This window comes from Cupressus sempervirens, chromosome 3, assembly GCF_028749045.1.
Source record: "Cupressus sempervirens isolate cs-2001-9-10 chromosome 3, ASM2874904v1, whole genome shotgun sequence".
Taxonomy (NCBI): domain Eukaryota; kingdom Viridiplantae; phylum Streptophyta; class Pinopsida; order Cupressales; family Cupressaceae; genus Cupressus; species Cupressus sempervirens.
In genome coordinates this window covers 451,314,261-451,328,608 of record NC_143120.1, presented here as the reverse complement: position 1 = coordinate 451,328,608, position 14,348 = coordinate 451,314,261, and the positions used below count along the sequence as shown (strand labels likewise).

Below are 14,348 nucleotides of genomic sequence, written 5' to 3'. Positions count from 1 at the left end.
TTTGAATATGACTTTGGATCTTGGAAAGTCCAACTCAGCAAGGCATGATGATTTATTTTAACAAAGTAGAGATAAATATCAAACAATTGAGTGACAAAACAAGCAACAATAAAAAGAGCTACTAAAGGATTGAGATGACCTTCTGTTTACGAAGGCCTTCTTTGAGAAAGGGAACTCATTGTCGAGTGAGATGAATTGATCAAACAATAGGATAGCTTCAAATCTTAGGAATAAGTTCTCAACAAGGACAACTAGCAGCTTTAGTTAATACAAATCTCCCTCAACTCAATGATGCAGGAACTGACTTGACTTGCTAGCCACCTACAGTTCTGTATGGAATTTTTCTTAGAAGATAGCTAGACCAAGAAAGCCTTGTAGGAGACTCTCGGAGGAAAAGCATACCATTCAGTAAGTTAAAAATGGGCATTGACGCTAAGGTCAAGCAAGGTGGATTTGCATCTTGAGATAGTGTTGTCATTTTGTCTCATCATGCATAGATTGATGATAAGGCAGAAACTATGAATTTTCTTGCTAAGGACTCAGTCTATTAAATCAATGATATTTTTGGCATGGTTGAAATTGTTAAAATTTTGTAGATGGCATACTACAACTCCATTGTTTTTACCAAGGGTCAACATGCAAGTTGTGATGAAGCTTTACTATTATGAGGGCGCTTTTAAAAAGCTACTCATCTCAATCATAATCTTGAAAGAGGCGGAGCAGATAGATTAAGTGGAATGGAACAAATCGAATGTTCTCTTTCTACCATCTCCACACAATTTCCATCACCATAACTTGCATAATAATTTTTTAATCAAACATTTTGTTATTAAATCTCTGCCTATGGCATTGATTAAAAGATCTCCCACAATAGATTGGAATCTGATTATGAATATCAACAACCACAACAATAAAAGAGTCTAATTTTTTGGTTTTTGTAGGTATGTCTTTCTTTTTGTTAGTTTTTATTTTGTTTTCCTTTTGTGTCCACTCTTTCCTTACATCATTTCCTCTACACATCAGTTATCTCGATTCTCTTATGTCCAAGTATATTTGAAGAATGGCAAAAGAGTCTATCCTATTAGCAAATGTTACCAGCGTCGCTTTGTTTTGTGGTGTAAACTTCCAATTAGGCTGACCTTAGTCCCCATCCATTTTTGTAACATTTTAGCTACTCCCAAGATCCTACTGGTTGGAAATTTGAGATATATGAATATATGTTTCGTCTTATAAAGGCCGTGTTGGCTGGCCAGCGGATCCCTATCCTACATCATTGGTGCGGGTGGAAGAGTAAACCAGTTTGGTCCATATGGAACCAGAAAAGATGGACAAGAAGCAGCTGGTAATTGAAACACCACAGAAGAGACCAATACCTGCCAGGTGAGAGGAGCCAAGGTCCGCTAAAAAGAAACCAATTCCCATTCACCACTTCACTTGGTAGGAGCAGCTGATCTTGTCCATACCTTCAGAAGCAGCTGGTGGATCAATTGCAAAAAGTGATGAACTCACTCTCATTCCTGGAATTGACACATCTACTCATTATCCTGGAGTTAGTAGTCCAATCTTAGTCCAGTAGTCCAACCCTTTCTTTTTCCTCATATGCCAACTGCCAATGAAGGGAATCAGAGCACAGTGTTTCCTGGCACGTCTTGTATATAATTTTTCTATAATCTTCCATGTATAATGCTTTGCTAATTAATGTAACTCTTTGTGCTAGATCATTGATTGCCATCAAACAATCATCTCCTTAGTTTGTAAACTATGAGCGATCCATTTGGATATGTCTTTGCCCCGATTTGCATGTTAATCCCGTTTATTCATTTAAGTTCAACTAAAAACCTCACTGCTGCAAGACTTCTTATTGGATACATTATGTTACTAATACAATAATCATAGAGAAATCTGATTAAGATAGCAATGCAATAAACATTTAAGGCACTTTAGTGGTTTGATAAGTTGATATGCAAAAAACTAGGACAATTTAACCCATAGATCCTTTCCTCACTATGTAGATTCTACTAATTCAATATTAATGCAATTTATTTTTTGTTCTTTTGAGCCAAACAATTTATAAATCATGGAGAATAAATTCAGTACCTATTCTCAACGATTGAAGTTAAATTCTTAGTCTTCTTATGGTTGGCTTATTTAATTATACAAAATAGTAACAACAGTATGTTATGCTTTGTTTGAATATTTTCAGATTTTTGAAGAGATAAAAAAATGTTATCAGCTTGTTAATAGACTTGGAAGAGGAGTGGTGTACCTCGGTTCTTCAAGAACAAAACAAGATCATCCCCACTTTTTGCAGGCTATGGAGCTTGGAAGAGAGGTATAATACAGTAGAATATTTTCTTCTGTGTTTATATATTTGTGCAAAAATTGCTTGATGGTCTATCAACTTCGTGATTTTCTGTCTATTAACACACATTAACTTTAGGTCTTTATGGACTATTGGTTTGTTTGCATGCACTCATGAAAACACTAGCTATAGAAAACTTTGTAAGGATGTTAGTTGTTTGAGGAGGCTAATGTTCTCAGCATATTTATCAGATTTTGTAACACTAGTTTAGGCCAAATATGCTGATAGTTGAAGCAGCTCTCATTGACCTTGACGTTAGCCTCCTTAAACATTCAGAAAATGTGTTTTCCTTATTATTGGCATCATACTCATTGGAAACCATTCTAACATGGTCGTTTCTCATTTTTTTCTCAACATGTGATTTAACTATTTAACTGCATGCATTTTCTATCATTATATTGAACTATTCTTCCTCGCCTTCAACCTATTTTTGACATAAAAATTGTGACCTGATTATTATCTGTTTATACTCTGATCTTCAGTATGTTACCTTTTATTGAGTCTCTACATTCTATTATTCTGCTTTTCTTCTGGTTGTTTTAGATATCAGTCCCCCTTACCTATTCAGTGATATTCAAATCTTCTCTCTTCAATGTTTAAAATTAAAGTTATTGGTTTGGGTACAAGTTTGGAGGTGTGATAGTATGGCAACAGTTTTTATGGGATCCGCACATTGTGGATATGTCTGTACAAAACACACACACACACACACACACAACTTAGTCAAATCTTTAATCTATTATAAATATATAGTTAGGTTCTTCAACACACGAGTACCCACCCATGGTACGAACGTGGTGGACAGTTAAAGGTACTGTGTTGTTTTTAGCAATGTGAAGCCAGCAATTATTGCTTTTTAAAAGAAATACAGCAGGTAATAACACCACCACGAAAACATCATTTTTTCAGCAGATACTCATTGACCATCATTGGACATGATTCTGCATTTAGGAGACAAAGCTTACCTGTCTTTTCTAGGCTTTTGGTTCCAATCATCCCATCTAGCAATAATGGCATTCAAGTAAGAATAAGGGTAGACAATGGGGAGTATTGTCCCATGGTGTAGCCTAGATAAAGGGGTTGGATGAACAAGAACCCTTTATTCTTTTATGACTTGTTGTTTATCCTAAGCAGCCATAATTTGTGCCCATTTTTTCATGTCATGGCTGGCCTAGATAGAGGAGCCCTTTCCCTCCTAGGTCAAGTGCTGGAATGCTAACCCTGTTTTCTTGTTTGGTTGTTGCCTGTCCTAGGCAGTCATGGGTTCAATTCGGTGGCTGTTTTATCATATGGGTGTTATTTATATGTATTTTGTACATATCCATATGCATATACATGTACATATAGGTATATGGCAGTATATACATATCTGTATATGTATATGTACACATATGCTATGTTTACCATATGGAGTAAATAGTTTAATGCATACAGACAATAGACAAGAACATGTAACACAACAGTACTCTTATTATCCGCATATATGCCGAAGAGATTACATAGCGCTTCTAATGATGATTACAATGATGATCCAAAGTTGTACATATACCATTCTGAAGGGGTGACTCAATCTTGTCAGCTATTTTATAACTTTATTGACAACATGCTAATCTATTTGTCAGCTATTTTATAACTTTACCGACAACATCTCCCCCCCCCCAAAAAAAAGAAAAGTCGTCTCCAGACGACAATTACAAAACTCAAAACTTGAAAATTGCACGACTAATTACATCAATACACAGATACTAGGCAGGGGGATGGGTCCTTGGCATGGTAGGTGTCCGTGCTCTCAGTTCACTCAGCTCAACCCGTAGCTTGTAGACTTGCTCCTTTTGGACTTTCAATTCGGCTTTCGCTTCTATCTGAAGCTCCAGAGTTGACTGCATCATCCTAGCAATCTCTCCCAATTCCTTTTCTTTCTCATCTGCTAGCTTCTCTTTCTCTGTTGCCAAATGCTATAACTGACTCCGTTTTTCTAGCAAGGCTGCCCTCTCGGATTCCCAATCCGCCCTTTCTGTGGCTAACTCGACAACTGACTCCTCTCGAGCCCTCTCAATTGCTGCCTGATCTGCCTGGCTCCTCCAAAAGGTGTAATATGCCTCTGTGTATATCTGCACAATCTCCTAAGTCAATGTCTCTATCTGTCTCCCCAAGCCCAGACTCCCTGTGGTGGCCCAATCCTGACACATTTCTGTAGTTTCCACGCTTGGTCAACCTCTTTCCTCAAAGCAAACTGTGAAGGCAGCCAAGCATCTTGATCTCATAAAAGATACCACTCCGTCTAGCTTCTTCACCACTGAGTCTAAAGCCTGTGCCTCCGTAGATGCCACCACCTGTCGAGCTCGAGTCGCTAGAGCAGTTATATCAGCAAGAATGTTTCCATTGCTTTTGATGCCACTGGGTGTTCCTGCCATACCCCCACAGCCTTTTCTACTACTTCTGCCATATGCTCAATAGTGCTATGTGATGGTTCCACATCTTGTATTGGCTCCACTACCTATGCCTGCTAAGTGTTTTCCTCTGGAATTTCGTCCCACGTAGGTGTCTGCATGTAGGCTATCTGAGGTAGTGGAGTACGGTGGAACTGTGTACTTAAGTAGGTACTCAACCTCTGAGTTCTACTCTCCCTATCAAGCTCAGGTGATGCTAAGAGTGCTGAATCCACCGTAACTATTGCATCCAAACCCACTACATCCAAGTGCACACCAGGTGTATTCTGGCTCTCTGCTATCTTCAGTACTAGTAGTTCAGGTACCTCCATGGTGGTCTCCTCTCTTTCCTCCGGTACACTTTGCTGCAGGTGCTACGGTTTTTGCTACTGGTTGTGCTTCAGCAGGAGTTGGCATACTCTCTCGGCTGACGGATTCTGCCACCTGTGCAAATCCCACGGCAAACCCAGCTGTTGGTTCGATCGGTCGGATTGGGGGAGGTCTTACCCCATGCTGCCAGGGTGCAGCTACCGTAACCGCCTGCTGTGGTGCTGCAGTCATCACTATTGGCTGTCATGTCTGTCCAAACCCTAGTATATGTGCCATGTGCACACCTACTGGGACTAGGTAGGAAGTGGCGGATAGTGTATGGCGCAGAAATAACAAGGGGGTGGTTGTGACAATCTCAACCTCTTCATCATCGTCTTCCCATTCCTCCTTTCTCGTGCTATTCTCCTTGGAAGATGTTTCTTGCTGTCCGCTGTCCATATCACCTCCTGTATCTAGCCGAGGTCTCTTTTGCCCTGTAGTGCCCTTTTGCCCACTGGCTGAGGCTAAGTGTTTCCACCGCATGATAGGAGGTTCCCTGGGGGCTAATGGTCTAAGTTTCGCCTCCAACCTATCTTCTGGAATCATCTGCATTGTAGCATTGAGAAAGAGGCCTATGGCATAATGCGGCATATAAAATGTCTTATGTTGGAGTGTCATAAATTCATACATGCGTTCAGCTAGCACAGATGCCCAATCATACACCTTCCCATTCATTATGCCGTTCATCATGGATACCTATGGAAATGAGATATTAGATGCCTTACTTGATTCAGTAAGTCTTCTCTTGACTAAAATCATCAGGCATCGCCACGGTCCCTCTTGGATGTTTGTTTTCTTTAGTCCCCTACCTTTTGATGTTTCAGCCAATACTTCCTGTTTTGCTTTAGCTATGTCTCCGCATACCAGCCTGATCAAAAACATTTTTACCTCTTTGGTAATCTTCTTGGGCTGTACCTTTTTTCCTTGCGGCCTTGGTATGCCAAACACATGCGTGAAATTTGCTGCTTTGAATGAGACTACCAGGTCTCTTCCTAGGTATGAGAACGAGCTTTTTCGAGAGGCCTTGCCATAAGTATCGATCATGGTGCGCAGGAAACACTTGTAGTCCCGGATGCAAAAAACAGGCATCCAAATTGCCCATTCCACTTGTGCCCTTCTAATGCTGGCTTTTATTGGATGACTGTCAGGGGTTTCCTGCCACCACTTCCTATAATCCATACCGCTTAGTCCCTCAAATACTATATTCTGTGGTGTGATTTCAGCAGTTGCAGGTGCATGTGCTTGACCTTGCACTTTTTCTTGCTGCTGCTATTGGTGCCTTCACTCCGGTTACCTACGGGCAACATTTTCGTACCAGCTGAAGATTCTTCCTCTAAATTTTTCTTCCACTGCCTCTTTCCTGTCAACTCCATTTATTCTTCTGCTTAATTAGGTCAGTTATCCCTTTGTACACAAATTCTTCTCCTTCCCTAGTGTTCGTATGGATTCGTACGACCCTATCCTAGCTTCTACTGTACGGCTACAACATTTCCTTGCTGAATGATATCTCCTCCTGTGATTGTCTTAGCCGTCTAGTAAAATGGCTCCCTACTTGGTGTACAAAAGTGGCTCTTTCTTTATTTCATGCCTTGGCCGTATGCTTCCCCTTTTTTTTCCCCTTCTGATTTCTTCTTTATGGCTGTACGGTTTGTTCTTTTTTCTATTAACGCATGCCGTACGGTCCTCCTTCTCCCTTTATATTCTTAGACCGTACGGATCTTTCACCTCTCCTTCGGCCATACTGACTTCTCCGTACAAATGCAGCGTTGTATGGTTTTTGTTTTGTTTTTTTTGTTTTTGCTTTAACTCGCCTACCGTATGCCATACGGCTTGTGTGCTCTTACCATATGGAGTCTGTGCTTTGCTTCTTTTTCTACCGTATGTAGTACGGCCTATGCTTTGCCTCCTTTTATTTTTCCCAAATCACCGTACAGACTTTTGTTCCTTCACCTTCCTATACCATACACCATATGAGCTTTGCCTTCCTTCCGATCCACCATACGGTTCTTTAACTGGCACCTTCTTCTGTTCACTGTACGACTAGGTCTTATCTCTCCTTTTCACTGTGCTTTTCTTGTTTTGCCTCTGTTTCTTCTTCACCATACATCGTATGGGCTTTGCTTTTTACCTGTTTCTTTTCCCTTTTTGCCGTAAGGACTGACTTTAATATGCTTGTCTTGTGGCTTTCAACTTTGCTGAAGTTGCCATACGATGACCATACCGTGACTTAAATTTTTTTTTTTTTTTTTTGAAACTATTGCTCCTCATTGTTTGTCGACGGGGGAACAGTTCTGGCATGATATATTTTTTTAACTTGGAATCGTTCACCGTTTTTGGAATTTCCCGCCCGTCCAATGTGCATAGCTTTATTGCTTAGTTATCACCTACTTCCCGGATTTTGTATGGCCCGACCCATTTGACTTTAAACTTTCCTGGTTAATTTTGTTTCGTCTGTCATACTTCAACACCAACTGTCCTGGTTGGAACTTGTTTAGTTTTAGGTGTTTATCATGCCACGCTTTGCGCTTGTTCTGCGTTACCTCTGTGGCCTATTGTGCCAACAGCTGCTTCTCGAGTTTGTTCAAATTATGCAACCTTTCCCTCAGGGTTTCCATGTCGCCTAACTTATTCTTCAGCACGATCCTCAGATTCGGTATCATAAATTCTACTAGTATCACCTCCTCTTGTCCAAACATCAATTGGAACGATATGTGTCCCGTTGTCACCTTGTATGCCGTGTGGTATGCCCAGAGGGCAGACGACAGTTTTTCCTCCTAGTCTTCACCTTCGACCGCACATGGCTTGTAGATGATTGCTATCAGGATCTTGTTTGTAGCCTCAGCCTGTCTATTTGCTCGTGGGTAGTATGGGCTCGATAGAGTGATATCTTTAATTCTGTTGTTAACAGTTTAATGAAGTGATTGACAAAATGCCCTCCATGATCACTCGTTATCTGAAGTGGAATCCCATATCGAGTGATTATTTGTTCATATATGAATTTTGATGTACTGATTGCTGAATTATCTGGTAGAGCTTGTGCTTCTACCCACTTCGTTAGGTATTCCATAGCTACAACTATATATCGACATTGGTGCCTTCGACTTACTTGCAAGGGTCCCACGAAATCCAATCCCCATCGTTCAAATAATTCTTGTGCATGTGAAGGGTTAAGCGGCATAAAGTCTCTCTTTAACGACTTTCTAGCCCTTTGGCAAGTGTCACACCCGACGACCCATTCCCATGCGTCGTCGTACACTGTTGGCCACCATATTCCTACCAATAATATTTTTTTTGGCGTGGTATCAAGTCCCATATGTCCTACTAGACCCTCGTGCTTCTTTCAACACTCGGTATTTCCTCTAACACACTGTCGCAGGATGTGATCAGGCCCCATTTTGTACACTAATCCATTAATCAATTGAAATGTACGACTCCTTATTACTAATTTCCGCCTTTCATTTTGTGGCATCTCCTTCGGTGGCTGTCTTGTGGAAAGGTACTCCCTAATACTCGTGTACCATTTTGGTAGTACTGCAATTTGAAATAACTGTGCATCAGGAAAATCATCATTCACTCTGTCCGCCGGTTCACTTGTTTTAATTCACGACAGATGGTCTGCGCTGACATGATTCTTCTCGGGTCATACAATGATCTTGAAGGTGAATTCCTGCAACAAAAGTAGCCACCGGCTGATTCTTCCTTCAATGATAGGTTTATTTACTAGATACAACAGAGCTTGATGGTCTACATAAAACACGAACGATATCACCAGCAAGTAATGTCGGAACTTCTGCATTGCATAGACCATTCCGAAGGCCTCCTGTTGTGTTGTACTATAATTTTGCTCTGCTTTTGACAGTAATTGGCTAGCAAAATACACCGGGTGATCTAACCCATGGTTACCTGTCTGCGCCAAAGTTGCTCCTATTGTATAATTGGATGCATCGACGTGAACATTAAATTCCTTGTTCCAATCTGGGTACGCCAATATAGGTGCTGTAGCCAATTGTACCTTCAACCCTTCAAATGACTCATCATGTTCTTTCTCCCATTTGAACGGTTCCCCTTTGCATGTCAATTTGTCCAGCGGGTATGATACTTTAGCGAAGTTCTTGATGAATCTTCTATAATATCCTATGTGTCCCAAGAATGACTTCACCTCCGTTACATTTGTAGATGGTTGGTATTCCATTATCACTTTGACTTTGTCTGAATCTATTTTCAATCCCTCCTTACAGACTATGTCCCAATAATTTTCCCTGCCGAACCATGAATCAACATTTCTTTGGATTTAAGGCAAGTCACGCCCTTCGACATCTTTCCATGTATTCGCCCAATGCCGCTAGATATTTGTCTTCGGTGCTGAATATAGACCAGTCATCCAAGAATTCTTTGAAATTTCCGACAGACATTTTGTTGAATATGTGCAACATGATCCTTTGGAACATAGCCGACGCATTGCACAGGCCGAATGGCATTCGGTTGTACGCATATACCCCTCCTACCACAAATGTTGTTTTAAGTTTATCCTCTTCTGCTATGCAAATTTGATTAAATCCAGAGAACCCGTCCATAAATGAATAAATCTCATGTCCAGCTACCTCCTCCAATATACTGTCTGTGAATGGTATTGGGAAGGGGTCCTTGATTGTTACCGCATTGAGACATCTGAAGTCGACACATCTCTTGATTTGGGTGGTATCCTTCTTCAGGGTTATTACTATGGGTGACACCCATTCACTTGTTTGAACCTTAAAAATAATACTGACCTCTCGCATTCAGTTAATTTCGTTTGTGACCCATGCCGCTTAATTTTTATTCATCGTGTAAGGTCACTTCCGTACAGACACTCCACCTTCAACCAATAGAATGTGGTGAACACACAGCTCCGGCAGTACTCCTTTCAAATCCTTGTATGTCCAAGCAAATACATCTTTGTATTCTAGAAATATTTTAAATGCCGCTACTTTTAGTATTGGATTCCAGTTATCCCCCACTAGTATATTTTTTAGTTAGACCTCATCTCCCAAATTCATGGTTTGTACTGTGGCTTCGTCATATTTTATCGACTTTCCCTCACCAAATACATGTGCAGGTGTTTCATCCAGCGGTGCGTCCCCTTCTTTTATTCCCCTGAATTCTCTTGGAAATCTGTCTTCGTTGTGCCCTTCCTCTATCGTTAGTATGTTGCAGCTCTGGAATAGCTCATAATCCTCCATCTGCCAGTGAAACAATCTGTTCACTGAATCCAAATCATCGTTCGTCAATCCACCTTCCAACCGTAGGACTCCTTCCTCATCCGATTCCATTCGCTGCTTTCCTTCATCCTCTTCTTCGGAATCGGATGATAGAGCTTCTTCACCCACCAGTTGTGTATGTAAATCAATAATGAATTTTTGTCCTTTGCTTTCCACTGATAGTGTATTCTTCTTCCAGTTATGCTTAACCTTTGCTTGTACTAGCCATCCTCGGCCCAGAATGGCGTCATATCCTCTCCTCTTTAGCGGGATGATGACGAAGTCGAGTAGGAATGGTTGTGTTCCAATAATCACTGGTTGTGCCATCAGGATCCCGAGAGGTTTAATGTCGTGTTGGTTTGCCGTTAGTAATTGGAACGTAGATGGCCATAGCGTCGACCATCCCAACTTCTTCCAGATATCTTTTGGTAGGATGTTTACCCCTGAACCTTCGTCCACAATTGTGTCTGAAAGGACTGTTCCTAATATACCCTTCTCGACGATCGCCGGATGCCATCTGGATGTGAGGGCTAATAGCATTGGGTCTATTGCACTTGCTTTGCTTTCCTTTTCCCTTCCATGTTCTCCTGGTAGTTTAGCAGTTGGGGCTATGTTTGTGAGTGTTGTTTGTAGTTGAGGCATTGTGAGGATCAAATCATTTAACTTGATTGGTATTTCATTTTGTAATATCTTCTGTATGATGTTTTGTTCTGCGCAGTTCCTCATTGAGGTACCAGTAGTGTCCTTTAATTGTGATTTCTTTGCTTGCATTGCTTTCTCAATTTTCGCCCGCGCTTCTTCCAATCTCTTCTTTTCTTTCGTCAGGTCGAGGTACATTTTTGCTTGTTTACAGGTGATTGCTAAGACTTCTTCGTTCGCGCCAATGCTGATCAGATTCACTCTTGATTTCGGGCACTTGGCATCTCCATGATCTCCAGGACCGCACCATCTGTATAACAACTTTGGTGTATTCGCTGATGTATAGTTTTGTGAAAAGTGGCCCCACAAATTGCATGCTCGGCATTGAACCATCGAGCGGCCGTTCACATTGTACTGAATTCAGCTGCAGTCGCCATTATTATTGTTGGTATTGTTATTGGTATTGTTATTTGGCCCTCTTCTATTATTTCTGTACCCTATTATTTCTGTACCCACCTGAAGTGGCACCATCATTGCTTGTGTTTTCGCTCCCTCCTGATGCAGAAGCCTCCTGTGTCAGGAGCACTTGTTGATGCCCTCTTGTTTTCATATTAAAGGGGCATTCTTTTGTGGAATGTCCCATAATTTGACAGATATCGCAGAATTGGTTTTTCAGACAGGATCCCTTCGTCTGACCTTTTGTCTTGCAATCTGTGCACCATAACTCGTTTCCCTTCGTCTCTTTATGCATATTTTTAAATTCCTTCATCATTTTGATCATATCCTTCTGGAGAGCTTGGACCTTCTTGCTATTCTTTTCGTCACCGCTGCTATCTTCTTCCGAAGATGCGTCATTTGAGTCGGATGAGCTACTTTTTAAAATTTTTTTAAATTTTTTGTTCACTCTCTAAGTCCATTGCCTGATTGTATGGTTTGGTGTATGATGATGGCGGCACAATCTTCATTTTCTTCTTTAACTTCGGGCGTAGTCCTTTAATGAACCATCTCTTTTTCAGCCCATCTACTGGTTTACTTTCTATTTTATTTATTAATTCTTTTAGTTTACTGGCATATACATGGACTGTTCCATTTTTCCCTTGCTTTGTGGTGTAAATTTATGCTACGATCTCATTGTCGTCTCGTAGCAATTGAAATTCGGTGATAAACTCCGTTTTAATTGTTGCCCATGAAGTTAATTTTTGGGGATCCGCATCGGCAAACCAATCAATTTAAGGTCGTTGGAAATTGTCGGACCCATTCATCTGTGTCGGTTACACCATTCGCCGTCCAAATTGTTTCGCATGTCTCACAGTGTTTGATTGGATCGGCCGTTCCATCACCATCAAACTTTGGCAATTTTTCCTTTGGTCCAGCCATTACTATTCGAGTTGGAGGTACTTGTTGTGTGCCCGCGCTGTTCTGCACTCCCGCGCTGCTCTGGACACCCGTGCTATTTCGGACAGTCGTCTTATTTCCAACAGCCGCGTTACTTGGTGAAAAAGGGTTTTCCTCAAGCAAAGTTGTCCGTTCTGGAAGTTTATCACGAACAAAGAGTTCACTCCACGTTTGTGCTCTCTCGGCACTTCGAGTCGTGCAAGTTAATTCCCTTCCGTATGGATTCTCTTCCCTCGGCATGTACAGGTTAAGAAATTCCTCCCTTGTTTCTTCCACCAAATTCAACCGTTGTCGAGTCTCTTCCAACGATTCCTCGGTGCTTCAGTGTCTGTCGGCAATTTGCTGAAACCGCCATTTGCAGATCCAATTAGCATCACCTAGATCCAATGAGTGCTAAGTGTTCCATTTATTCTCATGAGAGATTGATTCATGTTGAATCACTACTCATGAAACATGGGTCATCGAGTTTGACTCAAAATCACACAATTAAATCTTGATATTCATATCACAACCTCCATCTGTGCTCGACCTGTTGTGCCAAAATTAAAATTTCTTGTTCGGTGCGTATTTCATTTGTTTCCTTTATCTTATTCCTATCCTTGTTAAGTTAATTCGGCATTAGTCTTCATTCCTCTGCCTTTGTTCCAGGTCCATTGGGCAATATCGCCAAATGTTTACCGTATGGGGTAAATAGTTTAAGGCATATAGACAATAGACAAGAACATGTAACACAGTAGTACTCCTTTTATTATTCGCATATATGCCGAAGAGATTACATAGCGCTTCCAGTGATGATTACAATGATGATCCAAAGTTGTACATATACCATTCTGAAGGGGTGACTCAACCCTGTCGGCTATTTTATAACTTCACCGACAACATGCTAATCTACCCGTTAGCTATTTTATAACTTTACTAGACAACATGCTAGTGATTCATAACTCATCGTGGTTTGTGCAAGTACTGACTACCCAAGGGCTAGGTATACCTGTATGAGTTTTCATAGCTCGCTAACATAACCCATCGAGTTATGAGCTATGACCTGCATAGCCCGCAAGGCTAGTGGATCATACTATGACCCATCGAGCCTGTGGCCTATGACCTGGCTGATAGCAATTAGGCACAACATTAAAAAGAATGCACTTTTCTCAATCTTTTTTTTGACAAATGCTTTCTATTTTATCCTAAAAGGCATTCTATTTGATTGTTATGAGAAGAAGAGAGACAAAGTGAGAGAGAAGAAGAAAAGCAAGAGGCCGTAGTTTTGCAACCAGCAAGGGGGAAGAGCATCAACGAGTCCACAAAATCACATTGGGGAGGCATAGACTTGCATTGAGAGCATCAAGGAGTCCATAGCAATTGTTCTAAGAGTTCTCAACTCATTTGAAAGAGTTAAGTGTTAAGTTGTGTAGATTTTGTTGGTTCTTATGTGTAAGGATTTTCCTTTTTTAAAATTCTTTTTTAATTTTACAAATCTCAAATCATGTGTTGACAAAGCCATAAACATTTGCACGTTTATGTACAATCATGCATTGGTCCTTAACATGATGAGGCAATACACGGGGTAAAAGGAGTTGGCTTGTCTTAACCCCGTCGGCTATTTTATAACTTCATCGACAACATGCTAATCTACCCGTTAGCTATTTTATAACTTTACTAGACAACATGCTAGTGATTCATAACTCATCGTGGTTTGTGCGAGTACTGACTACCCAAGGGCCAGGTATACCTGTATGAGTTTTCATAGCCCGCTACCATAACCCATCGAGTTATGAGCTATGACCTGCATAGCCCGCAAGGCTAGTGGATCATACTATGACCCGTCGAGCTTGTGGCCTATGACCTGGCTGATAGCAATTAGGCACAACATTAAAAAGAATGCACTTTTCTCAATCTTTTTTTTTGACAAATGCTTTC

At 40.9% G+C, this 14,348-nt stretch overlaps 1 protein-coding gene across 2 annotated transcripts in view; it reads left to right on the top strand.

The window, feature by feature from the left end:
• LOC149567019 (Putative lysine decarboxylase family protein) overlaps positions 1-14,348 on the top strand; it is an 82,928-nt gene that overhangs the window by 47,899 nt on the left and 20,681 nt on the right. For both annotated transcript variants that reach the window (XM_089820224.1, XM_089820225.1), the window contains exon 2: positions 2,204-2,332. In XM_089820224.1, the coding sequence (XP_089676350.1) occupies positions 2,204-2,332 (129 nt within the window). The remainder of the gene's footprint in view (positions 1-2,203; positions 2,333-14,348) is intronic.